Source organism: Oryzias latipes, chromosome 4, assembly GCF_053564925.1.
Source record: "Oryzias latipes strain Hd-rR chromosome 4, Olatipes_Hd-rR_3.1".
Taxonomy (NCBI): domain Eukaryota; kingdom Metazoa; phylum Chordata; class Actinopteri; order Beloniformes; family Adrianichthyidae; genus Oryzias; species Oryzias latipes.
Window position 1 is genome coordinate 11361565 of NC_136240.1, and position 24879 is coordinate 11386443.

Here is a 24879-nt window from a genome sequence, read left to right on the forward strand (position 1 = left end):
GGTGCTGTGAGAGAGTAGTTCTCTTTCTCATTGCTTTAAAATCATTTGGATTTTGTTCTTCAAGTGAAAGAAAGTAAAACATTGAACAGGGAAGCAGGAAAACGTACCTCTTTGACGTGACGTTTCAGGTGCATGTAAACACTCTGCCCAGTTTTGCGATAATGCCTCTCTACGTGCTCCCGACCAAAGCCCAGGAATGTGTTCATGCACACATAGAGGCCTCCCTCAGACTCCTACATACCAAAACAAACAGGAACACTGAGCAAGAGCACATGGTGGGAAATTATTTCATTCCTTAAATCAAAAAAATCTAAGTTAAAACATGAGATGAGTTAACATTTGTGCTAGTATTTTTTTAAAAATACGTGGACATCGAAGAGAAGGTAAACACTGTTGATAATGTGCAAATCATGCAGGATTACAAAGGGTAAATATAAAATGTAATGTGTGAAATATAAGACCAATAAACATTGTTTACTGGTTTGACATAAAGCTTATACTTCTCTCACAACAATAGCACAATGTGGATGTTTCATTTACTTTGGGAAACATTTAAAGTTAAAGGAGGATCAATCAAACTTGCAGAATTCTCATGAGTCAAGTATTAGAAAAAAGGTTCTGTCACTTTTCTCAAGTAATAATATACGGGGGGAAAATTGTTTTCCAAAAATTAATAAAAACATAAAAATGTATGTTTATTTAGGTTTGTTTTTTTGCATAAAAATAAGATATAGCCTTAAATGTCACGATGTTTGCAGCAGAACATAAATGCAGAACTGAAGGCTCAGATTATCCCTAAAACCTTTGTTTTTAGGGCTCAAGGTTTTGTTCTATATAGTCCTATAAAGTTTGTTCAAGTTTAAAAACAAACTATAGGTATCTTAATTTCCTAAACAGACCCACATGTTGAAACAAGATAGAGTGGTTTTTGATTTTTGCTGCATTCACAGGCTCATGTAACCAAACAATCAACTTCTGGGTTTTCAGAAATTTACATTTTTGTAAGATAAACAATAATAACCTTCTCTTCCTCCACACATGTGGACTGCCAGACAACAAAGAACTAGAAAGCAACCTTTCAAATTAAATTTAACTTAAATCTGCAATCAGTGTCGTTATAAAACCCTGTGTTAAACCTTTAAGTGGCCCAGAGTGACATCTGAGCTTCAACAGTACAAAGACAAAAATAAACCAGTCCTCAGGCCAACATGATGAACTCCAGACAGCTGAGTCACCTTTAAAAATGGCTCCAGTGGGGAAAGTATTGGAGGAATTAAGCTTCATGACCCAAAATGTCTTTTTGATCTCCAATTAATTCGTTTACCTTTAAATTACAAAAAGTAGTGTTTAAACTTTATATGTTGTACTTAATTATGAGTAAAGTGTTAAAAGTAAAATACAAATATATTTTTTAATGTGGAGGAATAAAATTAACAATTTATTGGCAATAAACATAAATGGGGGGAACAAACACTCTAAAACATGGATTTTTAAAGTGCAATTGTTTTGGACCAATAAAACCATATATTGTTTACTATAAAGCCACAACATAAAGACAATAATCTCAGTGAAGGCCACGACAAGCAAAAATGAACAACAATTAATATTTCTATTCAGCTATTTGTATGAATAATTTCATTTTGAGGAGCACCGCGGATCAAAAACGCCCCAGCTGAACTGAAATGATGTTTGTTTGGTGGCGCGCGTGCAGCTGCTACACCGATTTCTTGTTTAGTTTTCCTTCTTCGTTCACGAGGGAAATGGGACATCATGGACAAGCGCGCATCTGCTTCACGTGTGTTGATCAGCAGACTCACTGACGGAGGCGCACATTCCCCTCCACAAACAAACAATACGCGCGCGCCGTGTGGCATTTCAGACACTTACGGGGGAGTCGAACGAAAAGGCGCACTCGCTCTTGAAGACCCTGTCTCCGGTTCTGGGGACTCGGATGGTGGGCATGTAGGGGACCAACAGCTCTCCCAAGTCTGCAGCCATCTTCGCATTCCCCCTCCTCGCAGCTCAGTGCTGCGGAGTCTGCGGAGCTGCGCTGTCAGAGGAGAGGATGCTATTTTTAAAGCGCTCCGTCGCTACATTCCTCGCGCCAAGGGGATGTGACGCGCAAAATTAAAATGCCAGAGGGTCGCCCGGGCAGGAACCGGGTGACAACGAAGGTGAGGGCACGGGGGGGAAATTCGGCCTGTTGTTGTGGGGTTTTTTTCCCACCTAAATTGTGCGTAGAAATTACAGAGCTGCGATGACGCCGCGCTGCTCACGCGAGTAGTTTACCAGGAAGGCCCCGCCCACCTCCAATAAGGATTCAAAAACTCAGCAGACATGCTCCTGCACGGTTCTCGATCCATCTATCCGGAAAAAATTATATTTTTTATAATTTTGTGTACTGACATTTATGGAAACGTACATCATTCAATAAACAACGGGTGGTTTTTCTTTTATTTTTTCAACTGAATGCAATACGCTTCCATAAATATTAGCCAATATCTATGTTGAAATAGAAAATAAATATTTTGCCTTATAAAAAATGTAATTTTTACGACAAAAAAAGCACTTTATGTTTGCCTACCGCACGGTGCTGCCACCTGCTGGACAACTATCTTCATTACCAAAACACGATCAGAGCAAGGGTCTGCAACCTGAGGCTCTGGAGCCACATGATTCTCTTTTATCCCTCAATCTCTGGCTTTAAAATACCACATGTTTGAATAAATTATAAATTATTTCGATTTTTAAACTAAGGTAAACCTATATTTGTAAAATCCCTTGTTTTTCTTCTTTTACAGAACTCAGGAGAAAAAGGATGACCATACACGAAAGTCATCATAAAATGCCATGTTTGACTTTCCTGCATTTTTGGTTCAAGTAAATCTTCTGCAACAGCAGGATCTTTTTTTAAATGGGGTGTATTTTATTTGTCCTACCATTTAAAGTAAAATAAATTAAATCTGTTTATACAGAAAAGTTAAACACTGTAGTAACTGAATTGTTGTAAATATTTCAAAGCTACATTTTATAAATAAATTGCTTACAAAGACAAAGTGTATTTTTCTTAAGTGAGGTGGGATTTTGCAGCTCTCACTGGGTTTTGATCAGTGAGAAACTGCAAAAAATGCAAAGGTTGTAGATTTCTGGTTTAGAAAAACCTACATTAGCGATTATGTAAGTTTTAAGGTTGTCAACATAATACTCAATATTTAAAATGTTAACCAGTAAAGTCCCTTATATATGTTGCAAGTGTTGAATACTATAGTTAAAAAAGGTGTTTACTAAATTTTCAGTATTTATAATTATTTTAATTGCTTCTTCCTGGTTTTGCTTGCAAAATAACATTAACTAACAAAGCTCATTTAATGTATAAACTGCATTTTTAACCAAACAAAATACTATTTAGATCAAATAACCAGCTAAAATGATTAAAAAAAAGTGGATAGGTCTAAAACTTTTATTTGGTTTTAGGAAGTAACGAGAAATATTTGTAAAGTAAAAGAGCCTCTGACTTGTAAATGTTTGGTGTCTTTAATGTTACACAAATATTGCAAACAACACTTATTTTCCTTAAGAAAACCTAAATGTTCTCATCAGGAAACAATTTTCCTATTGCGCCTTTGTCTACTCTGGAGTTATTTTTATTTTAATCTGTTCTAAATAAATAAAATACACTCAAATACAACATGTAAAACAAGTGTATCCAAATAATGGAGTTAAAGGAAAGGAAAACAACAGTCTACTTAGAGATATTTTATTTACGCAGAGAAAAATGTACAGTGAAGTTGATCAAATCTTGAAAAGGCGTCTTCATTAATTGTCAGGTGATGCCTTTGGACTGTTGTCAATGAGGTCCTTGTTGAGGGTGGGGATCTGGAACCAAGGACCATCTCCACTCTCCCTCATGTGGCGACGTACCTCCATCTGTGTCAGTCTGTTGATGCCACCAGGAAGTGAATTATTAAACATTTCACACATTAAACCTTTGGGCAGGTTAGTGATTTTTTTTTTCTTAGCAGAAAACATTTTACCCAAAAAAATCAGAGGTAAAATATTTCTGCTCGTGAAAAGTGAATTACCCGTTTCTAATTTAGATTTTCTATATTTTGGAAGAGCAGCTGGTAAAACTTCCATCACACACTGACTGCATTATTTTTTGCTTGGCTGCTGAAGTTGCTTTTGTCTATGAAACGCCACATACAATGACGAGTTAATTGGATATTTCTAATATATGTCAAATATGACAGATTCACAAGCATTTTCCATTTTGCACACAACAGGCTTTAAAAACACTCATGTTTATGATAGTTATCATCCAATGAGTGGATTCAGATCATCAAGACATCGGTACTCGCCTCATATCTGCCTTTTCTTTTTCGATCTGAATTGCAGCCATCATCTTTTCATAGTCCTTCACTGGGGAGTCGTACAAATTTCTTGAAATCCACCTGGTGATGGGGTGCTTCGATGACAGAACAGCAGGAGTCTGTTAGAAAGCTGCTAATAACAAGGCGAAGAGACAAAAAGAGAAAGCTACAAACCTTGTAGTACTCCCAGTGCTCGGGTTCATAGCCCTCAGGAATCTCAGCCAGCTCTGCTTCACCTACAGAAGACAGTACAGCCTAAGTCTTACCATTTTTAAGTTATTTTCTCTTTTTTCAGTCCAAGTGGTTATGAATCACAGTTAAACAAATGATGTGAAAGCCCAAAGCAAGATTATGAGAACAAAAAGACATCTGTACTTACCGATGAAGAGATTGACCCCTGTGACAATGATGGCTACCGGGATCCCAGTCAGAAGGACATAATATTGCTGAGGAAGAAAAAAAATTAGATCGAGGACAGGATGAACTAAAGTTAGCAATAGGAGTGAAAGAAAAACATTTTTAAAAAAACTCAGGATTCTTTACATCTAACATTCAGCTTGCTTTAAGAAGTAATGTAGCTTTTATTTTGAAAGTAATGTTTGAAACGAAAACTAGTTTTGGTGTATTGTTTTTTTGTAAAGGCAGCATTTATAGAATTTTTTAATATTTAAAAACACTTATTTCTGTAAAGGTTAGTGTTTACTTAGAACAGAGGGAATGCAGGGCTCAATGTTTTATAAATAAGAAAAAAGGGGGGGGTTGTCATTAACATGTAGGGGTTTAATGACCTCACAAAGTTGAACAGCATCAGAAAAGCAACAAAAAATGAGAACCATATTTTTTTATTCATAAGTACCATTCTTGAGAATTTTGTATAAGAAGTGTGATGTGTTCCGCATTATTTCCTAATGAATAAATTGCTGTTATGATTCCTGCAGCCTGTAAATGACATGAAGTGCTGACCAATAAACGCAGAAATCTCCTGTCGTAGTAGTCAGAGGGTTTGATGACAAACATTTTCTTTCCATGGCCCCAGCGAATGGCAGCTGTAAAACAGAGAAATGCTGTCAATCAGTAAACACTAAACAGAAATACAAACAGACTGTGGGGGGAAAACAGCATAGATTTGGAGGATACCATTTTTTAAGTAAATAAACATGTAAACAGTACCACTAAAAGTACTTCTTCGTGGTTTGTTGACTGAGCCTCTGAGGCAGTAAAGTGTGTGGTGGTAACTCAACCGACAAATGTGCTTAAGACCAAACGTTTTAGCTGCATTACATAACTGCATGAATTCTTATTTCAAATTTGATTTGAAATAATCCAGTTTTTATCCCTCCTGCAACGGGGCCACCTAACAAGCTAACTCAAGCTAGCACGCTAGTGAGTCCCGGTGCAAGGTCAGGACAGAAACAGGCAGACTTTATGGAGAAACGCCTCGTTTTTCTAATCACGAGGGGATTCCTTACCTTTGTCTGTTCGAGGAATTGCTCGAGTGAGTAGATTTGCCGGAGAACTCCCTGGTTTAAGTGGGGTCAGTCTGGCTGCAAAGGCAGCAGCCGACCTGAGAACGCTCATCCCCACCATTACTACTGTTGGACGACAGGGCAACAACGCGGACGCTGATTCGTCCATCAGGAGATGAAGCTGGAGCCGCCATATTTGGTAAGGGCAAACTATTCTTCCTTTTTAGTTCAAACCCTTTGTCAATTTTATACTGTACTTGTGCATATTTTTTAAACGTTTAACAACTTTACAACCCGAAGCAGAAAGAACGTTTTTGTGCTGATTTTCAAAAAAAAAAAAAAATAAAGAAAAGAAAAGGGAAAAACAACAACAAAAGAAACGCCGAATTGATAGAAAAAAATATTATGGATATTTATGAAGAATTTGTTTTGTTTTCTTTCTTTTTCATTTAAACCTGTTGGCAATTTTGAAATTTGTATTGCATTTTACTTACTTAAAATATGTAGCTTGACTTATACAAATTAGCTTTTCTTAACAAAAAGAACCTTCGGGTTGACAAACAGAGATTCCAATTATTATTTATATTTACAAAGGCTCAAAAAACAAGAAAAAACATTTTCTGTTGTCTTTTACATTTTCCTCCACACAGAGGCGCTAGCGCGCAACAATCTTTTTTGCCAGTTTCATATAGAAAGAAGAAGAACGACGAAAGGCAATACTACTAAAAGATGGCGGCGTCCTCATCCGTAGGACGCGTTTTGACTCTTTGCAGGCGCTTTCAGAATGTGTGCTCGTTGTCTTCATCGATTGGAACACAGAGGTGCGCGTTCAGTCTGACAAAGTATCAGGGCAATCTCAACAGGTAGGACTTAATTGCTCTTTTAATTTCGTTTTAGTCAATATTGATTGTTTTTGGGTCGTTTTTTTGCTAACACACAATGACAATTTGACTCTCAGCAAAATTATAAACTCGTTTCTTTTAAATAATCTTAATAATGGAGATGCATAAAGCCCAAAGATTTGTTTACAATGTGTCATATGGACTCAAAAACAATGTGAATTGCCATCATATCATCTTAATGAAAACAAAAACTATTTACTAGATGTATTTTTTTAAATCTGATTGATTGTTTTATAGCTAAAACTATTGGCACTTAGAACATCTCGACTACAAAAACTCTTCTTTTTTTTCAATAAAGCAAAACTTGGGATATGTTACCATGTTAGTTACCATGCAAATGTGTTTTGGACCCAGCAGGAGCACGTCTTCCCAGCTCCTCTCATGTAGCACCATCTTCATGCCTCTGGGTCAGCACCAATCTGTCCACACGACCATCAGCAGGAGAGGTCTGGAGGAATTCTTCGACTCTCCTGAGAACTGGGGAGAGAGCACAGTGAAGTCAGGTAGGATATGGCTCTACTCTAAAGTGTTTTTTTTTGCTTTTGTTTGTGGAGGTCTTGTACCGACAGTGCATTGCAGTGTTTCTGGTCATTTTTTTTTCTTCCTGTGTCTAGTGGTGTAAAATATTCATTTTCTTGTAGGTGCACCATGGACTGCCAAACAACTGAGAGCGAAAAGCAACGAGGACTTACATAAACTCTGGTGAGCAATAGACAGATGACAGTGGGATGGATCTTTGTAAGAACTAACTACAACCCTTAAATCTGATCTCAGGTATGTGCTGCTAAAAGAGAGGAACATGCTACTCACACTTGAGCAGGAAGCAAAAAGGCAAAGGGTTCCAATGCCAAGTCCTGAAAGACTGAGGAAGGTTGGTGTGATGATCAACAGATGTAGGGGTGTAGTTTAAGTGGGATATGCATGATAGTTTTTTTTTTATATAATTAAGGGCAGTGTTGGATAAGGAATCTAGCTACGGTTAATTCATCTGCATTCTGACAGGTGGAAAGATCCATGACAAGACTGGACACGGCAGTGTGGGAGAGAGAGACTGCACTGCGGCTGCTGCAGACAGGTCAGGAGAAAGGCCGACCGGGAGCCTGGAGGAGAAACATGTTTGGACAGGTCTACTGGTGAGTAGACTACCTGTAGACATCACCTAGTAGAAAATACCCAGACCTAATGTATTGTTGGAACATCCACTCACCCAAAGAAGTGGATGGGTTAGTCTGCAATAAAGCAAACATGAGCTGGACCTTGAAGCTGTCAGACTTTAAATGTGTCAGAATTTGTTCATAGTTCTTGTGCAGATCAGTAATTCTGTCATTTCTTACCTCCAGGTATCGATTCAAAGAGTACGCAATTCCGTGGCACTTGAACAAAAGATACAAGCGCAAGAAGTTCTTCACACCATCATTTGTCGAGCCTCATGTCAGGTGAGACGCATTCAACACCCTGCACTTTTCAAAGAACTTTTTGTATAAAACTGCTAAATAAAAAATCGTATAAATGCTTTGTTTCTGCAGGTTGCGTATAGAGAAGTACCTCCGGGAAAAGGCCAGAAAAATGAATCGACAGAATCGACGTCTGCTCAAATTAAAGGAGAAGCTTCCAAAGTCGCTTTCTGCATGATGAAACTTTTTATAGTTGAGTTTCATACAGCTAATATAAATAAGTGCTTAAAGTGCATTTTTACTATTATTGAATTTGTGAGAAAATATACAAAAATTCAAATGCCATCTTTGTTCTTGTCCGTATCACAATTTAATGTTTGTATTTGTTTTAATGTTACAAAACTTTGTGACAAATAAAAAATATCAGCCAGCTCCTACAAACACAAAACATGGGTAAACAAAAGTTTTATTTTAAAAGACCATATGGAACAAATGTGAAAATTAAATACGGATTCATTTGAGTTGACCCAAGACTAAGACCAGGTGAGACCGGAATAACCTCAACCAAAACTTTGGTTCAATTGCTAAACGCAGAAACGAGCACATCACCAAAGCAAACAGTCATGCACTCCCAAACAATGGTCCTCCGAGCTTCATTCTCCATCACAAATGGTTTTTTATGGTGCCTTTGACAGCGCAAAATGTCATCAGATCTTGACTTTAATGCAGGGTATCTAAAAGCAGATCATTGTGTTAAAAACAAAAGGTCAGACTTCTTTCATTCCCGGGCATTAAATTGTACTGAGTGGAATAAAAACAACAAAGTGATAGCAGGTTGTTCCTGAGTCCTGGCTGGAGGCAAATGTTTCATTATGTCAACATTGTGCCAAAGACTGTAGGGGAGTATGAAGGATCTTGGTGACAAATCAAGGACACTTCCTGTCCACACATTGCTTTCCTCCCTCTTCGTACTCCTGTTTCGAGATCCACATCTGTTGGAAGGTTCCCTAGGGACAAAAAACCGGAAAACAATCAGAGCATGAACATGCTTACTGTGCCATGATGTCAAAGAAATGCTTCAATAATTCCAAATCAGTGATCAGGAGTCCTTACAAGTGATGCCAGGATAGAGCCGCCTATCCAGGCGCTGAACCGACGCTCCACCGTGGTGCTGTTAGCGATCAGCTTCAGTCTCATGCTCTGAAAATGACAAACATGAGCAGAAAAGTACACATCAGAAAAACATTAGCATTTGTATCGATGGCTGCACTTTATGGCGTTGGCCGTTTCTCACCGGTGGAGTTTTCTGAGAGAGCTCCCTGTTCAGCCGATCAGTGAAGCCTTGAATGAGAGTGTTTCCTCCAGTCACCACCACGCTGCCATACAGACCCTTACAAACGCATCAGCAGTCACAAAATGATCATCTCAAAACTTCACAGTAGAACAAATAATAAAACATTAAACATTGGAGGAGTTGTGATTTCAAAAAACACTCACATAGATTAAAACTGTAAACATAAATCTTACTTTTACATTTTATTAATTGCTTCATGACCATCTCACAATTTTAAATGATAAAAATACAATTATTTTTTTAGTTAAAGTCCCACACTTTTTTACATCTAAGGGTTTCCTGACCTTTTTTTTCTTCTAAATGTAGGTCACAACTATATTTTTGTCCTTCAAACTTGTTTATATACCCACTCCAGTAAAAATCCTCTTTTTGGTGCATTGTTTTGTTGACAGAGGACAAACATAAAGAAAACAAAGCTCAAAATCGCATTTCTGAGTGTTTCTATATTCAAATGGTTGGGAATCAGGAGCAGACAAAAAGTGGAGCTGGGCACGCCACAAGCTCATAGGCTCCGCCCCATTCTGAACCATCCATCTGTAGACAAATAGATCCATGCAGATCTTCGTTTTCTTGGTCTGAGCTGGCATCCGGATCAGAACTGTGTAGCTGTCCGGCTGGAAAGCTCTGATATTGCTCCTCATTTTTGTTGCAGTGGTAATGTTTAGCTGGAGGTGGGAGGGGCTGTAAGCTACCAAGGGGGCGCGTAAATAGAGGGCTCTCAGTTTTGGTTGGCGCTGAAGGGAGGGCAGGGTTGTTATCCACCAATAGTTACACCCACAGCTTGGGTGAATTTCTGATAAACCACTGCTGCTCTGCAGAAAATATGTCCCAGAAACAACACAGATTTTCTTTTTTGCCTTTTTTTTTGGCTAAAAACAGCCTAATCATGATTAAAAGACCAAAAGGTGACCAGAGTGGGACTTTAACTAAAAAAATATTTGTAAGCATTTTATTTTCTGCTTGATTTCTTAGTTATTGTGTTTTCCCCCTAATGTAGGAATATTTTAAGTTATTCATAAAATAAAGGTTCACATTCCCAAAACTAAAATCTGTAATCAACAATAACATTGAAGAGTGAGTTTCTGATACTCACAGGTCGTATATCAATGTCACACATTCCCACGCTGGTGGTTACCACGTGACCAACTCCTAACATGGTGTTTCCTGACAGGCCCTGGAAGTGTCACAACAAGCAGAAAACATGATTGGCTTCCTTTACACAAGACATTTTCTTAATAACTAAATTAATGAAGGCTTTTCTTTCATTGTTAGAAGAACCGAGGCTGGGATTGTTTAAACAAACAATTCTGACAATTATTGAAACAAGACTGAACTTGTTGCTGCTTTTTCAACCAGGTTCTGTTTATATTCAGAGTAAATTTAACAAAAACGTTAAGGAAAAGATTAGCAGTTAAAAAGTAATATGTCTGATAGAATGTAAAAAGCCAAAAATGAACAGTTTGGGGGGGGGGGGGGGGGGGGGGGTGTAAATAACTCACTGTTCCTAGTGTGGCCAGTGGGTCTTTTAATTTGAAAGGATGGTGTGTTTGCATTCACCTTGGCATTTGATGGATCAAACAGCCCCTCTGGGATCTTTAGCCTTTCGGCTCCGAAGTCACAGTTGTAGCCGTTGGGCAGCTCGTAATGCATGGTGGGCATCTGGGCAGCAACTCTGATTAAACAGAAATTTGGATTTGGAAGATGATAGTTATTATTTTTAAACGGTTACAAATCCCCTTTAAATGAAAGAAAAAAGAAAGAGAGAGGATACAATTAAAGCCCAAAGTGCAACCTTTAGCAGTAGAATCTAATGTCACTGATAAATTCAATTAAAATCAGACAAAACAAAACTTAGGAGTAACGCTTAAATGTGGGAAAACACAACAATCAGGTTCTATTTCAATTACTGGAAAGCATTTCATTTTGACTGTAAAGTAGAAAAATACAGAACAACCATGAACTATCAGAAACTGGGTAACATAAATAAATAATAATAATATGCACAAATTGTGTTGAAGGTCGGTAAAACATCTGAGTTTGCATTTTTATTAGAAGATAATCTCCTATTATAAAAACAGAGAGTTGAAATGAACCACTTGTGTATCTAGTACTGATTTCATCTCCCCACCGAATGATTGAAACACCCACAAAGCATAAATGATAGGAAAATAATAACATAAAAAGTATTAGAAATATTTAAAAAATCCAAATTTTACTTAGTTACCAGCACTTAGTTCTTTCAGGTTCGATTCTAAAAATATGATCATGAAACACGTGCTAAGTGCTAGTTAAACTGACAAACTGTTTGCATCTGTCTGGAAACATCCTCCCAACTACCAGAGGAGAAAAAAAAGTATTTTATTTTAATCCACCAAAACTACAATTCCCAGAGCCCCACCCCTTCACATCGGCAAAACTGACAAGCTCCAAACGTCCTCTGTAGATTCCAGGAGGAAATGACTCAGTAGCATGCAGTGCTTGGGAGATGTTCAGGTTCAGAAATGTCCTCAACAGAAAACTAATTCACATTACTGGTTAACAGGAGGATATGAGCCATGAAGTTGTAAGATTTTATGACTGTTATTTATGATACAACTTTATAGACCTACAGGTAAATTTGGGAATAGTTTTCTTACTGTTCATCGTACGGAGAATCTGACACCTGCAGCACAGATGCTTGGAAGTCTTGAATTACACACTAGAGGGAAAAAGGCCCAGAAAATGTTAGATTAGATTTACACACAACAAAAGAGTGACTTGTGTTCTAAAGATATTTACATTACACATGTAGTTGTGCCAAGACCGGGTGACTTGAGGTAGTTTCTCTTTTTTCTTCCAGCTGGCTGGGGATCCCTCTCGTACTGGGTCCTGTCATAGAGCCCACATCATGATTATACAGCAAAGGTAACCAATAAAGTAAAAAAAAAAAACTATTTACTTTTGATGCAATCATGTATGGAGGGATTATTTCAACATTTAGCTCTTGGAATAGCTCTCTACACTGCATGCTCATGAAGTCCCCAGCCAGCGGAGATTTGACGATACCTGGCAGAAAACGAAGGACACGTCAAATAAAATCCAAGAGTTTTGAGAATATTTAGAAAATTGTTATCAGTTTATATTTAAAACCATAAAAAATAAAAGTAACAGCATTATGTAGTTTGAGTTCCCTTCTTTAAAATACCGCAATGCCTTAAATTAGAGCCAGAGAACAACAAAAATGTTTGGTTTCTTTGTGCCACTAATTATCATATCACTGCAGCTTTTCCACAACCACAATTAGATCACATTTAATTCTGTTCAAAAAAAGATTTAGTTTAACCAATTGGCAAAAAGGGCAGAACTGAATAAAGGATTAAACCTCAACAAGTTAGTAAAAAGATTCATTTTTAGCAACAAGAGAAGCAGCGACACAAAACTGCAGTATCTAAACATTTGTAGGAACAGAATTTGGCAAGAACATTTGCTCCATCCAGCAGATGGCAACAAAATGCAACAGAGGCACTTAACTGCATCTATAGTAGCGCCCCCCCTTACCTTGCTGCAAGACATAGCCATCATGCACTGGAATCGCAGTGGTGTGAGTGGCACCGCTGTCCAAGACTAGGCCTGTAGACCGTCCATTAGCAAACCTTGAAAGCTCACAGTAAAGGAAGTACTCAACACACACAGGGCAATGTGTCATTTCAGGGACGTCTCTAAGTATTCTGGGTAAACGAAACAAGTGCTGTCGTGTGTTAAGAGATGAAATGAAACAGTGAAGGATACGCAGACAGGACTGCTGATTTACAGAGGAAGAAAGCAGGAATGTTGTAATGCTCAAACATCAGCTCCGTCAGTTTTTCCCGTTTTGCCCGAGTGTTCCACTGAAAACACAGAACAGACATTTCTCACAGGTCTCCACGTAGTGATAGGAAAATATACTTCTTCCCTAAATATTTACATGGCCGCACCTCTATTCACGCTCAAACATAAAAAAATCTTTAAAAATTAAATAAACGCCGGCCTTGGTGTGGTTTTGAAACGTGAACTTACTGATGCTTCTGACATGAGAACAGGATGTAGGCTGGGTTCAGACTTGAAGTGCATTTTGTATGTGTGATCTAGAATTGCCTGGAAGCTGTCCCAGTCCTCAACTGTAAAGAGAAGACAATAACACAATCAAAAATACACCACAAAAAATAAAAAAAATAAAAGCTGATTCTGGATTTTTAGGAAATGCTGAAAATTAATAAACATTCCTCAAGCTCTTTACAGCACTTTATACTTAAAGTAATTTCAATTAAGCCTTTTTTGGGGGGATTACGGGCAGTTATAACATGCGCAGTTAATTACCAAAATATAATTGCACTAGGGGTGTAATGATCAACTGATTTCTATTCCTGCAATCCAATTAGATCAATCTGTCTGAGGCAAGTTGTTAATCAAATCGCCGTATACAATTATAAAATAGTTTCAAAATGAAATCAATCGATTATATCACTATTGAAAAAATACAACTTAGATTGAGCCATGGTAGTTTTTATAGGTACTTTATTTTAGGTACTTTATTTACCCCACAATGGGGAAATTCTTCTCTGCATTTGACCCATCCCCCGGGGGGAGCGGTGAGCTGCACCTGAACTGCGCTCGGGAGGCAGTAGCGTTAAGGGTCTTGCCTAAGGACCCTCACTGGGTGATGTTAATTGCTCGCCATTGATATGGTACCAGTACCATTGTTTATCCCCCTCCGGGAATCGAATCCTGAATTCCTGCATGGTAGCCTCTCACCTTACCAACCGAGGTACCCAGCCGCTTATTATTTGTTATTTTACTATAACAAAAAAAAAACGACCAAGTGCATCACAGCGGATAACACGCATGTCATGACAGCAAGAAAGGATCAGTCCATCATTCTGGTCCAATGTGTGGAAACACTTTGAATTTAGCAAAAACATGTGACCATACAGTGTGCTAGAATGTTATAATATGGCTTATTTTGACTTAAAAAAACAACGGTGGACTTAACTTTATGAAACTAAAACATGAATAGATTTGCCATTAATTCTTGTTTAATTGTTTGTTTGAACACATGTTTAATTTACACTTAATTATCTTGTAAGAAAAACAAGAAATCTGGGAAACTTCCCCTGCACTGTTCAGTTCCAGGTATTTCTCTCCGAGTCACACTGGTTGAAGTTTTGGCTAAAGACGTCCTGGATCCATTTTAGGATTGAACCAACATCGGCCATGAATCGTATCGTCAACCACAAACTAGGATATGAATCGAATTGTTGGTAAAATAAATCATTCCACCCCTAAATTGTACAATTAATTACTTCCATATAAATCTACATTTACAAAAGTAACGTTAACATATACTGTATTATTAATGATCATGAAAAATGTGGCACCAAAAATCAGCATCACAGCAATGGTTTTTATGACTGGGTCAGCTGGCAAAGAAAGTAGAGCAATGAGGAGTTTTTTTAGATAACAATTTCAGCACAAGGCACTGATGTTCCAGGTCAGACCTCTAATGGAGCTTCTAATCCCACTGGGCTGTTCTGCTGCAAATCAGGATGGGTGTCACACTCCACTCTAAATAGCTTCACCGCCAAACTCTACTGGAAAAGATTATGATGATGATCAGAAGCTAGGTCACTGCATTGGAGTGTCAGTCATCTCTGTTTTGTGTGAGGAGTCAGCTAATGAGATTTAAATAATTTCTAAATATTATAATGAATTATGTTTTAAACCTTTCAGTCAATTATTAAATCCATTATAAACTAAACTACTGAAATGGACTGTTTAACGTTTGTCCTTTCCTGGCAAACTGTCACAACTGTCAGGATATCGTTGGACAAATCTATACACCTTTTTTCTTCCCGTCACAACATGCGGCGGGTTAAAGAAATCAATTTTGGGCTCTGGGTCCAGCAGGAATGCAGATTAGATCTGCAGCAGAGTCACCTCTGGACGCCTGATGTGCATTTGACTTTGGATGTCTGACTCATTCCCCACACTTGACAAGCATTTGAAGATAGGCGGCTCTAGACCCAGCATGGAGAAGGGCTTGGCTTTTTTTTCTCTAATGGACACTAAACGATTAAGATCATGAAAATGACTGGGATTGAGCTTCAAATAACCCCATCAATATTCATGATCATGTATACGTCATCCAGCCTTGTGACAAGCTCACCTACGTCAGCAGTCACACCGAAACACTCACAAAAAAAAAGTCTATAGACGAGGCTAATTTAAAAATGCTGTTTGCATCAGAGAACATGATCTAACAGCCCATTTATTTTAACTTTATATTTAACACCGACCCTTTGTTAATTTGATGTTTGCATACCAAATAACCAGAATAAAAGTTCATATTCTAGACATGGAAAAATAATGAATTCAGTGTAAACATAAAACTCTATAGTTTTATGTTTACATGTTTTCTTTGTGCATGCCTGGGCTTCCTCCATTAAACTCCTGCTTATCCCACAGTCCAAAAACATACATCGTAGGTTGATTAGTGCCTCAAAGTTGCCCCTAGATGTTTGTGGGACGTGTTCAGAGTGTACCCCACCTTCACCCTTCAGCAGTTGTACATGACCCGGCAGCCCAAAAACCCCCAAAGGGTTAAGGAGACGGATGTGGTTTTTTTTGCCTTCAAGATCAAAGCTTGCTTATTTGTGTTCAGGTCAGCTACAAGATTTTGGACAAGTTTAAAGAGCTTCCAAAACGTACAGTAGAAAAGTGAAATCGTTTTTTATAATAATAATAATACATTTAATTTGTTAGGTGCCTTTCTAGGAAGCCACAGTCGCCGTTCATAATAGTGAAAGATAAAAGGAATAAAATGTACAGTAAGAATGTCAAGTTATGGGGAGAAATATGCAAGTTGGAAAAGGTGGGTTTTTAGTTTCTAGGTAAATTGTGAGAGAGAGCCAATGTGTCAGAGGTCAGGAGGTAGTGAGTTCCAGAGCCGGGGGCAGAGTAGCTGAATGCTCTGCTCCCCATAGTGATGAGGCGAGCAGTGGGGACAACCAGATGAAAGGAGGAGGAGGATCTGAGGGTACGGCTGGGTGTGGTGACGTGAAAAAGACCAGACAGGTATCAGAGGACAAGGTAGTGGATGGATTTAGAAGTCAGGAGAAGTATTTTGTATGCAATTCGGTGTGTGATCGGTAGCCAATGGAGCTGCTGCAGAACAGGTGAGACGTGTTGGATGGATGGTGTTTGATGGATAATTCTGGCAGCTGATTTTTACTGACAATTTCATCTGAAAACGACAGATAAGATTGCATTTTGGGAGAAATAAAGCGTCTTTTTCTCAAGTCCATTTTTTTAAAAGGAGAATGTGCTGATTCATATTGTTCAGGACACTTATTGACCACCTCCCCAAGTCTAACCCTGCCATCCAGCATGCAAAGGTCACTAAAAAAACGTTTTAACTTTTAAAACGTTATAGCTTTAAAGCTATAACGTTTTAACTTTTAAAACGTTATAGCTTTAAAGCTATAATGAGCATTGTTACCAATACAGGACAAATGAAACCCCAAGCAGTGATTCCAGTGAGTAAACACAGAAAAACTAGAACTTTAGGGCTTCTAAACATGAACTTCAAAGTTTACAACCTGTAAACACAATTTTATTGATTCCAAACATCCTTAAATTTCAGGAGACAACTAAGAAACTGTAATAACCATTTACCATCAACTATATATTTAGTATTATTGCAAACAGGGCACAAATCTTTTTCTAATAATCTTCCAGGGATTTTTAATTTATTATCGAACTTATTTACCAATATTATTCACAAAACTTTTATGTTTGTGAAAAAGTGCTCTGTCACATTTTGCTTCATTTTTTCTGGCTGCTCCTGGCGGTGCAGGTTCTCGAGAAGAATAGTTCTTCAACGGGAACAGATCTTCGTGGAGGCAGAGGGGCCCTGTCATTGTGTTTTTGTCTTGCCCAATTGCTGGGATACAAACTCCTGACCAAACGAGTGAAAGACTCGACTGACCTACAGCCATTCCCCAAGCCAACAGTCAGTTAATGGAAAAATTTGCAGTCAGTCAGAACTATAACTACAAATAAAAGTATTTTAATTCCAGAATATTCAGACAAAAATGGACCTTTATTACACCAGATTTGTTTTTTCTGACTTCTAATCAGAAAAGCATGTTTGGAAAATGTGCAAATTCAGGATGAAATTAAAATATTGGTGTGGACGTAAACCAGGGCTCCAGACTGCGACCAATTGGTCGCATTTTGCGACCAAAATTTGAGAGTGTGCGACTAAATTTTACATCCAGTCGCACATGTGCTACCAGTAAATTTGCCTCCCCCACGTTTAATACATCAAACGTAGAAGGGGCACGTCAATGAGCAATGAAATAATCAATGAGACGAATGAAGGACAACAGGAAGTTGGAGTTGTCCTTACCATTCAATTTAGTTTTAATATTCCTCTCTCCCTCAGTATGATCTGTGTTATTATATATTTTATACTTATTTTAATGTTTTGTAATGTGTGTAGCCTTTTTTTAATCAGTTGGTATTTTAAATTATTTTGATTGATCACTGAACTACAAAAACCATCAGGACACATGTCCCATAATGCATTGTTTTGTAGTCATCAGGGCAGCTTTCAGTCAGTTCAGTACTAAATTTCCAGCTGCGTTCGGTAGGTTGGGGCCTTGCTCCCGCCCCTTTCTCTGATATTTTTGTTTTGATTGACAGCAGATGTTGGAGCAAAAACAAAAATATACGTCTCACACCAGGTGATCTGTGCAGCGTTGCGTCCACCTGGGTGATCTCAAACATGCTTATTGCGCATCTTGGCTGCACTTATTTGGTGTCACCAAGATACATTTCCATCCGTTTTCTTTACTTATTTGTACTGTCATGACAGCGATGGTGCTGTCAGTTTACCTTGTAGTTGCATCTTCAAAAGTGCAGATTAAAATGTGACACTGAATTAGAAACAGCACATTGTAATCTCTGCATCAATTATTAAAGTATTTATTACTAATACAGTGGAAATGAGTAGATTTGGTTAGCATGTTGATTTACAATTTTCTGGTTGTGCCCCTAAAATTTTCAGTTGGGGGCCACTGTGCTCCTAGTGAAAAAAGTTAGTCTGGAGCCCTGTAAACAGTCACTTTTTTTCTAACTCATGACCTTTTCCCTTTTCACTTTTAACAGAATTAAATATAACAGCAAAAGGATGTGGTTTACACTCACTCATGCCGTTCTTGAGTGGAGACATAACCTCCATGCTCTCCCTGGGTACCCTCAGCTGATTGGTATCAATATAGTAGGTGGTGCCACTTTGCTTGGTTTTGTCACCATCCGTCTCCATGGGGGTGCTGCCATCGTCTCGGTCAAGAGTCACACCTATCACCGTTGGGAAGTCCGCCTAAACCAAGACAAATTGAAATGCAAAACAAATCAAACCAAATTTTCCTATTTTAGCTAAATGAATGCCAACTGTCCTCTTCTGATTCATGGAAAAAATAATGCAGGAGTTTGCACAAACCGACAGGATATAAAATAAAGTAACAGCAATGGAGCTAGGCAAAAAGGTATAGTCCTGTTTCTCTTAAGGGAATAAACAAATGGCATGAAAGCACACCGAAATATTTGTTTATTTGTAGCAGAATAATGCATGTAATTATGATTCCAATCTTACAACTGCGTCTTACAGAAGAAAAAACTTAAATAAGATATGATCTTACTACATTGCTGACTTTTATGTGAGAACAACCAGTTCTGACGCCTTTAATATTTCAGCGATATGACTAATAGCAAGAAAAACGTCTTGAAATTATAGCTCACTCTTACAAAACAGTGTATTGTGTACTAATAACACAGTAAAAGCAAAGAATTGTGCATTGCAATGCTTTATTTCAGTCATACAATTAGTCTCCACCTACATAACAAAAAAGCTCTAAAACAAGAGTTTTATAATGATCTGAACCCAATTTATTCTGTTTGCCTCCTGGGTGACTGCTTCCATTTCTGGTGAACCTCCAGAGGGCCATTAGAGACCCACAGGAAGAGGAAAAGACACATAGTTAATCAGGTCATTTCAATGATCTACTTACCTTAGGACAATCTTCTCCTGCATAGCCAGCTCTTACTGAATAAGAGCCAATGTCAAAAACCAAAGCTCCCACCTCATCTGTAGAAATGCATAGAATTATTTTCATTGTGTTAATAATACAATAACATGTATCTAAAGTCTTTAAAAAGTTACCTTTGTAAAATGTCTATAAGTGTATTCTTTCAAATTTACAGACAGAACACAGATATTTATTTGGTTTTGTTTACTGCAATCCCTCTGGCAAAGGCTGATCAAAAAATCTCCAAAATGCCTTTTTGTAACTTACTTTGTTCAATTTATTTCCAGTTAGTTTATTACTATTTACATTTTTTAAAAAGGGATTACTTGCATGTCACATGACTACATTTATATTCTTTAAGTAAACAAACAGGCCAGTGTTACCAATAATCCACTTGTGGGCGAAGGCAGGGGACACCCTGAACTGTTCGCCAGTCTGTCGCAGGCCCACAATCACACACCCATTCACTCTCACACTCACACCTAGGGACAATTTAGAGTTGAAGCATGTTTTTGGACGGTGGGAGGAAGCAGGAGACCCCGGAGAGAACCCACACATGCACGGGGAGAACATGCAAACTCCACACAGAAAGGCTGGGTCTTCTGTTCCAGGTCCCCAAGCCGGGGACTTGAACCAGGGGCCTTCTTGCTGTGAGGCAAGAGCGTTAACCACTGCTTCTTTTGTAAAATTAAGATCAGGATGTTTCTTAATTAATCATTATTGTAATAACAAATTGCACTGAAGAAACCACAATCCACGCAGACATTTCCTGACATCTTAAACCAAAATGCTGTAAAAGCATTTTATTAAAATTTCAGAGGAAAAAAACATTTTATTTTTCGGTTCAACGTCTTGTTCAAAATTTCACTTCAAGCTATAGCCTATCTATGGGGTAATAAACAAAATACGTTTGTTTGGATGCGCTGGTTCGACTCACTTCGGGACCCCATTTATTTCATTCATTTCCTTTTACGTAACCGTTACTGGTACTGACGAATGTAACGTTAATTGCACACAGATTGACCAACGACATTAAAACTGGGGTACAATCTAAAATAGTATATTACAACACTTGCTCCAACAATAATTTATATTTTGCCCCCGTGGAGCTACGGTTTAGCATAGCTAGCATAGCTAAATACAATGATAGCTAAAGCTACAGAACAACGTGGACAACAGTTTCGTTTATTTATATCATGAAGGCTCGCTTACCTCCTCCATACACTCCCCCACTCATAGTCTAAAATACGGTAACCGCAACCTTCTCCCAAACGAAGATTTTAGCCAGGAAACAACCGCTAAACGGTTACTCAAAACAAAGGAAACCCGCTAGCATGGATCAATCTAACAAAGCGGGCGCCACAGCACGTCTGGACGTTCGTCCAATCAGAATGCAGAACAGCAGAAGTACTTCCGGTGTGTTCGCTCAAGTACATCCCTGTTCTCAAGTGAACGTGGCCTGTCGCCTTCATTCTCACGTGAGTTTAACGCTTTGATAAACAGCTTATAGAATACTTTTAAATGTAAAATGCCTCTGTATCGATCGGGCTCGTGGAGTATTTTTTGGAACAGACAGTACTAACTTAAAAACCTTGGATTTATCCTCGTTAATCCCCTCAACCTGCTGCAAAGTAGCAACATTAGCAAACGAATGCTGCTGAAATGTCCTGGCTGCTAGTGTAAATTTCACCTTAGTTAAAGTTAGGACAAATACATTTTTTCAATTACAGCGTTCTCATAAAAAGGTCAAGCAACTGCTAGTAGTACAGTATGTGCAGCTTTGCATTTGTCTAAATTTAGTTCTTGCGCAAACTCAAACTTTGAGAGTAGTTGAGCAAACAGGTATGTGGTTATTATATAATCTGGACTGGAGCACCATTTTGGAGTTCATGCGTGCTTTTTCAAATGAAAGCATGCGACTTTACAATTCAAGGTTTTACATATTTTCTTAGTTGTTAAAACGTAATTTTAAACAGAGAGAGAAATTAGCTGACATGATTTTTTGTAATACTCCATGAAAGGTAAGGAAGAATGGGTGTCCCATTAAATCAGGACAAGGTCTACATTTGTCTGTACACTTTAAATTTAGCAGACGTGTGACCACACAGTGTGGTAGAATGCTCTAATAATGTTCCCTTTGGATTATTTTGATTGAAAAAAACAGTGGACTGAACTTTAGGAAACTAAAATGTGAATGGATTTGACAATCATTCTTGTTTACTTGTTTGTACACATTTAATTTACACTTTATTATCTTGCAAGAAATACAAGCAATCTGGAAAACTTCACCTGCACTGTTCAGTACCCGGTATTTCTCTCTGAGTCGCATTGGTTGAAGTTTTTGCTAAAGATCTTCTGGATCCGTTTTAGGTCAGTGAATCGGATCGCTCAAAATGAACCGATAACAACTATAAATAATACCAGCAACCAAAAACTACGATATTGATCAAATCATCCTTGAAATTTCATTTTGAAACAGTTTTTGTAATGGTGTTGGTCAATTTAATTATCAACTTGCTGATCTTGCTAGATTGAAGGAATAGAAATCAATTCATTGATTAATCGTTGCACTCCTACTTTTTCTCTGTCAGTCAGTAGGAACCAATTTAAAATGTTGGTTAATTAGTTACCAGCCAGGAGGAGAAAGTTTAACCCAGGCTGATGTTTGGACAAAAACATTTGAGCTTCTTAAAAACGTTATATTTTTACACTTCCATTCGATCCTGAAGTTTACAGTTTAGTAAATGAAGATTTCTCAATTTGTTTTTTCCTTAGATGAATAAATATTATTACACATGGTACACCTTCAGCCCTGTATTTGCATAAAAAATCTGATCAAGCATTATTATCATACATTTTTGCCGAACTTAGCTTTGAAGAAGTTTATTTTCTGAATAATTTTGTTTAAATACTTTATTCAGTTTTTTTGTTTCTGTTTGTTTGCAGCACCCATGCAGCGCTGCTTGACTCTGACCCTTGGCCGTTACAAGAGGCTCCTCTTACAGAAAAGAATTTCTTCTTTCCACTGTCAACAATCGGCAACAATGTCAAGTCTGCTCATCAACCAGCCCAAATATTCATGGCTGAAGGAACTTGGTTTGTCAGAGGACAACCCTGGAGTTTACAATGGAAGCTGGGGGGGTAGTGGGGAGGTCATCACATCTTATTGTCCTGCCAATAACGAGCCGATTGCCAGAGTTACTCAGGCTACTTTGGCAGAATATGAAGAAACTGTCCAAAAGGCAAAAGAGGCCTGGAAGTTATGGGCAGATATTCCAGCCCCAAAACGAGGCGAGGTTGTACGGCAGATTGGAGATGCATTAAGAAAGAAAATTAAAGTACTTGGAAGCCTGGTGTCGCTGGAAATGGGCAAGATCTATGTTGAGGGAGTGGGGGAAGTTCAGGAATATGTTGACGTCTGTGATTATGCTGTTGGCCTCTCGAGGATGATTGGTGGGCCAATGCTTCCTTCAGAACGACCGGGACACGTTCTCATTGAGCAGTGGAATCCAGTTGGTCTTGTCGGCATCATCACTGCCTTTAATTTCCCCGTCGCCGTCTACGGCTGGAACAACGCCATTGCCCTGATCTGTGGCAACGTCTGCCTTTGGAAAGGTGCCCCGACCACGCCGCTGACCAGTGTTGCTGTAACAAAGATTGTAGCTGAAGTGCTGGAGCAAAACAATCTTCCTGGGGCTATCTGCTCCATGACATGTGGGGGTGCCGATGTTGGCACAGCCATGGCGAAAGATGAGCGGGTAGATCTGTTGTCTTTCACTGGTAGCACCCATGTTGGGAAGATGGTGGCCATGACGGTGCAAGAGAGATTCGGACGGAAGCTGCTGGAGCTCGGTGGAAACAACGCCATCATTGCGTTTGAGGATGCAGATTTGAACCTTGTAGTACCTTCTGCTGTCTTCGCTTCTGTTGGAACTGCCGGCCAGCGCTGCACAACAACAAGGAGGCTGATGCTGCATGAGAGTCTCCATGACACTGTGGTTGAGAGGATTGCAAAGGCTTACAAGCAAGTTCGCATCGGAGACCCCTGGGACCCCAATACTCTCTACGGTCCTCTGCACACAAAGCAGGCCGTGGAACAGTATCTGGCAGCAGTAGAGCAGGCCAAGCAGCAGGGTGGCACCATCGTCTGTGGAGGAAAAGTGATGGATCGTCCTGGAAATTATGTAGAACCCACAATCATCACTGGTTTGCCTCACAATGCACCCATCGTCCATACTGAAACATTTGTCCCCATCCTCTACGTCCTGAAGTTCAAGACGGAAGAGGAGGCATTTGCGTGGAACAATGAGGTACAGCAAGGTCTGTCCAGCAGCATCTTCACCAAAGATATGGGTCGAGTCTTTCGCTGGCTCGGGCCCAAAGGGTCCGACTGTGGCATAGTCAATGTCAACATTCCCACTAGTGGAGCTGAGATTGGAGGAGCCTTCGGTGGGGAGAAGCACACAGGAGGTGGAAGGGAGTCGGGCAGCGACTCTTGGAAGCAGTACATGAGGCGCTCGACGTGCACGATCAACTACAGCAAAGATCTCCCTCTGGCTCAGGGCATCAAGTTTGAATGAAGCCTTCAAGCGTTTTATTTTTCAAACTTTGACCACGAAGGACAAAAGTCAATATTCTGAATAGCAAAGAGTGGATGCTAAACGTTTGTCGTTGTCATTCAGTGTGGTCAGATAAGATAATTTGAGTTGTGCTTTTGGTTGTAGCAGTAGATGCTAATCTTAGGTTTGAATTGAATTGCTTCAGCGTTTGAAATTATGTGATTTCTTTATTTCCCTGCAGGTCTAGTTGTCATCCCCTTAAAAATGTTAGCGTGCACTTTTCTACTAGCACTTCAACTAAACTCAAAACAGAGACGACTGTATTTGATAATCTATACTGTTGAAATAAATGAATAAAATGGTCAATAGTATCAGACCTTTTTTTTTCTTTTTTTTTTGTTAATTGATAGTGGACGGATTTATCTACAACTTCTTTAATGCAATGTTTTGGTCAGACTACAGGATTTAGGGTTAAACCGCCTAAAGAAAATATTCATAGTATTCAACATTTTTAGATCAAAAATTGCCACAACTTTTTTTCCACAGAAATGTACTTTACATCTTTAAATGGGATCTGAATAAATGGTTTGACATGAAAATGGAGTTGACGATATCAGAATTTGTACGTCAGGTGGGACTCAAAGGAAAGACCATTATGCTTACAGAGGTCATTGTGATCTGTAGTGGGAGAAGGTGGAACATCTAGAGGTGGTTTGCTCTGGAAAGGA

The 24879-nt window shown here is 38.7% G+C and overlaps 5 protein-coding genes and 1 long non-coding RNA gene across 14 annotated transcripts in view; 3 read left to right on the plus strand and 3 right to left on the minus strand.

Moving 5' to 3' along the window:
* The window catches only part of usp13 (ubiquitin specific peptidase 13), a 38413-nt gene extending 36122 nt beyond the window's left edge, over positions 1-2291 (minus strand). For 5 of the 6 annotated variants that reach the window (XM_020702284.3, XM_020702282.3, XM_004067861.5 and 2 more), the window contains exons 1-2: positions 1888-2287; positions 108-233 (exon numbers count right to left, since the gene is read on the minus strand). In XM_020702284.3, the coding sequence (XP_020557943.1) occupies positions 108-233; positions 1888-1998 (237 nt within the window). In that variant the 5' untranslated portion in view covers positions 1999-2287. Of the gene's footprint in view, positions 1-107; positions 234-1887 lie in introns of all 6 variants that reach the window. The other variant, XM_020702283.3, reaches the window with a different exon arrangement.
* On the plus strand, positions 2034-2847 carry LOC110014929 (uncharacterized). The gene is made up of 2 exons (XR_002289954.2): positions 2034-2174; positions 2802-2847. It is a non-coding gene; the product is annotated as an uncharacterized LOC110014929 (long non-coding RNA).
* Positions 2848-3743: 896 nt separating this feature from the next.
* Positions 3744-5999, minus strand: ndufb5 (NADH:ubiquinone oxidoreductase subunit B5). Its single transcript, XM_004067721.5, has 6 exons — positions 5840-5999; positions 5334-5416; positions 4750-4816; positions 4545-4606; positions 4359-4465; positions 3744-3937 (listed from the first exon to the last, which is right to left on the minus strand). The coding sequence occupies exons 1-6, from the start codon at positions 5955-5957 to the stop codon at positions 3817-3819; spliced, it is 558 nt and encodes a 185-aa protein (XP_004067769.1). The 5' UTR covers positions 5958-5999; the 3' UTR covers positions 3744-3816.
* A 502-nt stretch (positions 6000-6501) lies between these two features.
* mrpl47 (mitochondrial ribosomal protein L47) lies at positions 6502-8580 on the plus strand. Of its 2 annotated transcripts, none has more exons than XM_011473879.4 (7): positions 6502-6699; positions 7093-7241; positions 7380-7440; positions 7513-7609; positions 7741-7871; positions 8079-8174; positions 8265-8580. In XM_011473879.4, exons 1-7 carry the CDS (start codon positions 6566-6568, stop codon positions 8368-8370), a joined length of 774 nt encoding a protein of 257 aa, XP_011472181.1. In that variant the 5' UTR covers positions 6502-6565; the 3' UTR covers positions 8371-8580. The 2 variants fall into 2 exon arrangements, with proteins under 2 accessions (XP_011472181.1, XP_004067772.1); XM_004067724.5 differs by having other exon boundaries at positions 7096-7241.
* On the minus strand, positions 8480-20996 carry actl6a (actin-like 6A). Its single transcript, XM_004067722.4, has 14 exons — positions 20805-20996; positions 19575-19651; positions 18712-18886; positions 13522-13622; positions 13255-13352; positions 13024-13118; positions 12425-12531; positions 12265-12354; positions 12123-12184; positions 11044-11158; positions 10580-10660; positions 9427-9522; positions 9246-9332; positions 8480-9139 (listed from the first exon to the last, which is right to left on the minus strand). The coding sequence occupies exons 1-14, from the start codon at positions 20827-20829 to the stop codon at positions 9059-9061; spliced, it is 1290 nt and encodes a 429-aa protein (XP_004067770.1). The 5' UTR covers positions 20830-20996; the 3' UTR covers positions 8480-9058.
* Positions 20930-24517, plus strand: aldh7a1 (aldehyde dehydrogenase 7 family, member A1). 3 transcript variants are annotated; one of them, XM_004067725.5, is made up of 2 exons: positions 20930-21070; positions 22539-24517. In XM_004067725.5, the coding sequence occupies exon 2, from the start codon at positions 22544-22546 to the stop codon at positions 24170-24172; it is 1629 nt and encodes a 542-aa protein (XP_004067773.1). In that variant the 5' UTR covers positions 20930-21070; positions 22539-22543; the 3' UTR covers positions 24173-24517. The 3 variants fall into 3 exon arrangements, with proteins under 3 accessions (XP_004067773.1, XP_020557945.1, XP_020557944.1); XM_020702286.3 differs by having other exon boundaries at positions 21063-21962; XM_020702285.3 differs by having other exon boundaries at positions 21063-21613.
* Positions 24518-24879: the final 362 nt, after the last annotated feature.

Coding starts and splice junctions, on each gene's coding strand:
- ndufb5 (XM_004067721.5), bottom strand. CDS start 5,957: ATGGTGGGGATGAGCGTTCTCAGGTCGGCTGCTGCCTTTGCAGCCAGA. Junction 4,817..5,333: donor GGAGATTTCTGCGTTTATTG/GTCAGCACTTCA, acceptor TTTCTTCCTCAG/CAATATTATGTCCTTCTGAC. Junction 3,938..4,358: donor AAAGAAAAGGCAGATATGAG/GCGAGTACCGAT, acceptor TGGCATCAACAG/ACTGACACAGATGGAGGTAC.
- actl6a (XM_004067722.4), bottom strand. CDS start 20,829: ATGAGTGGGGGAGTGTATGGAGGAG. Junction 18,887..19,574: donor CAGGAGAAGATTGTCCTAAG/GTAAGTAGATCA, acceptor GTCTTGGTTTAG/GCGGACTTCCCAACGGTGAT. Junction 9,333..9,426: donor TCTCTCAGAAAACTCCACCG/GTGAGAAACGGC, acceptor TGTCATTTTCAG/AGCATGAGACTGAAGCTGAT.
- mrpl47 (XM_011473879.4), top strand. CDS start 6,566: ATGGCGGCGTCCTCATCCGTAGGACGCGTTTTGACTCTTTGCAGGCGC. Junction 7,441..7,512: donor GAGGACTTACATAAACTCTG/GTGAGCAATAGA, acceptor ATCTGATCTCAG/GTATGTGCTGCTAAAAGAGA. Junction 8,175..8,264: donor TTTGTCGAGCCTCATGTCAG/GTGAGACGCATT, acceptor TTGTTTCTGCAG/GTTGCGTATAGAGAAGTACC.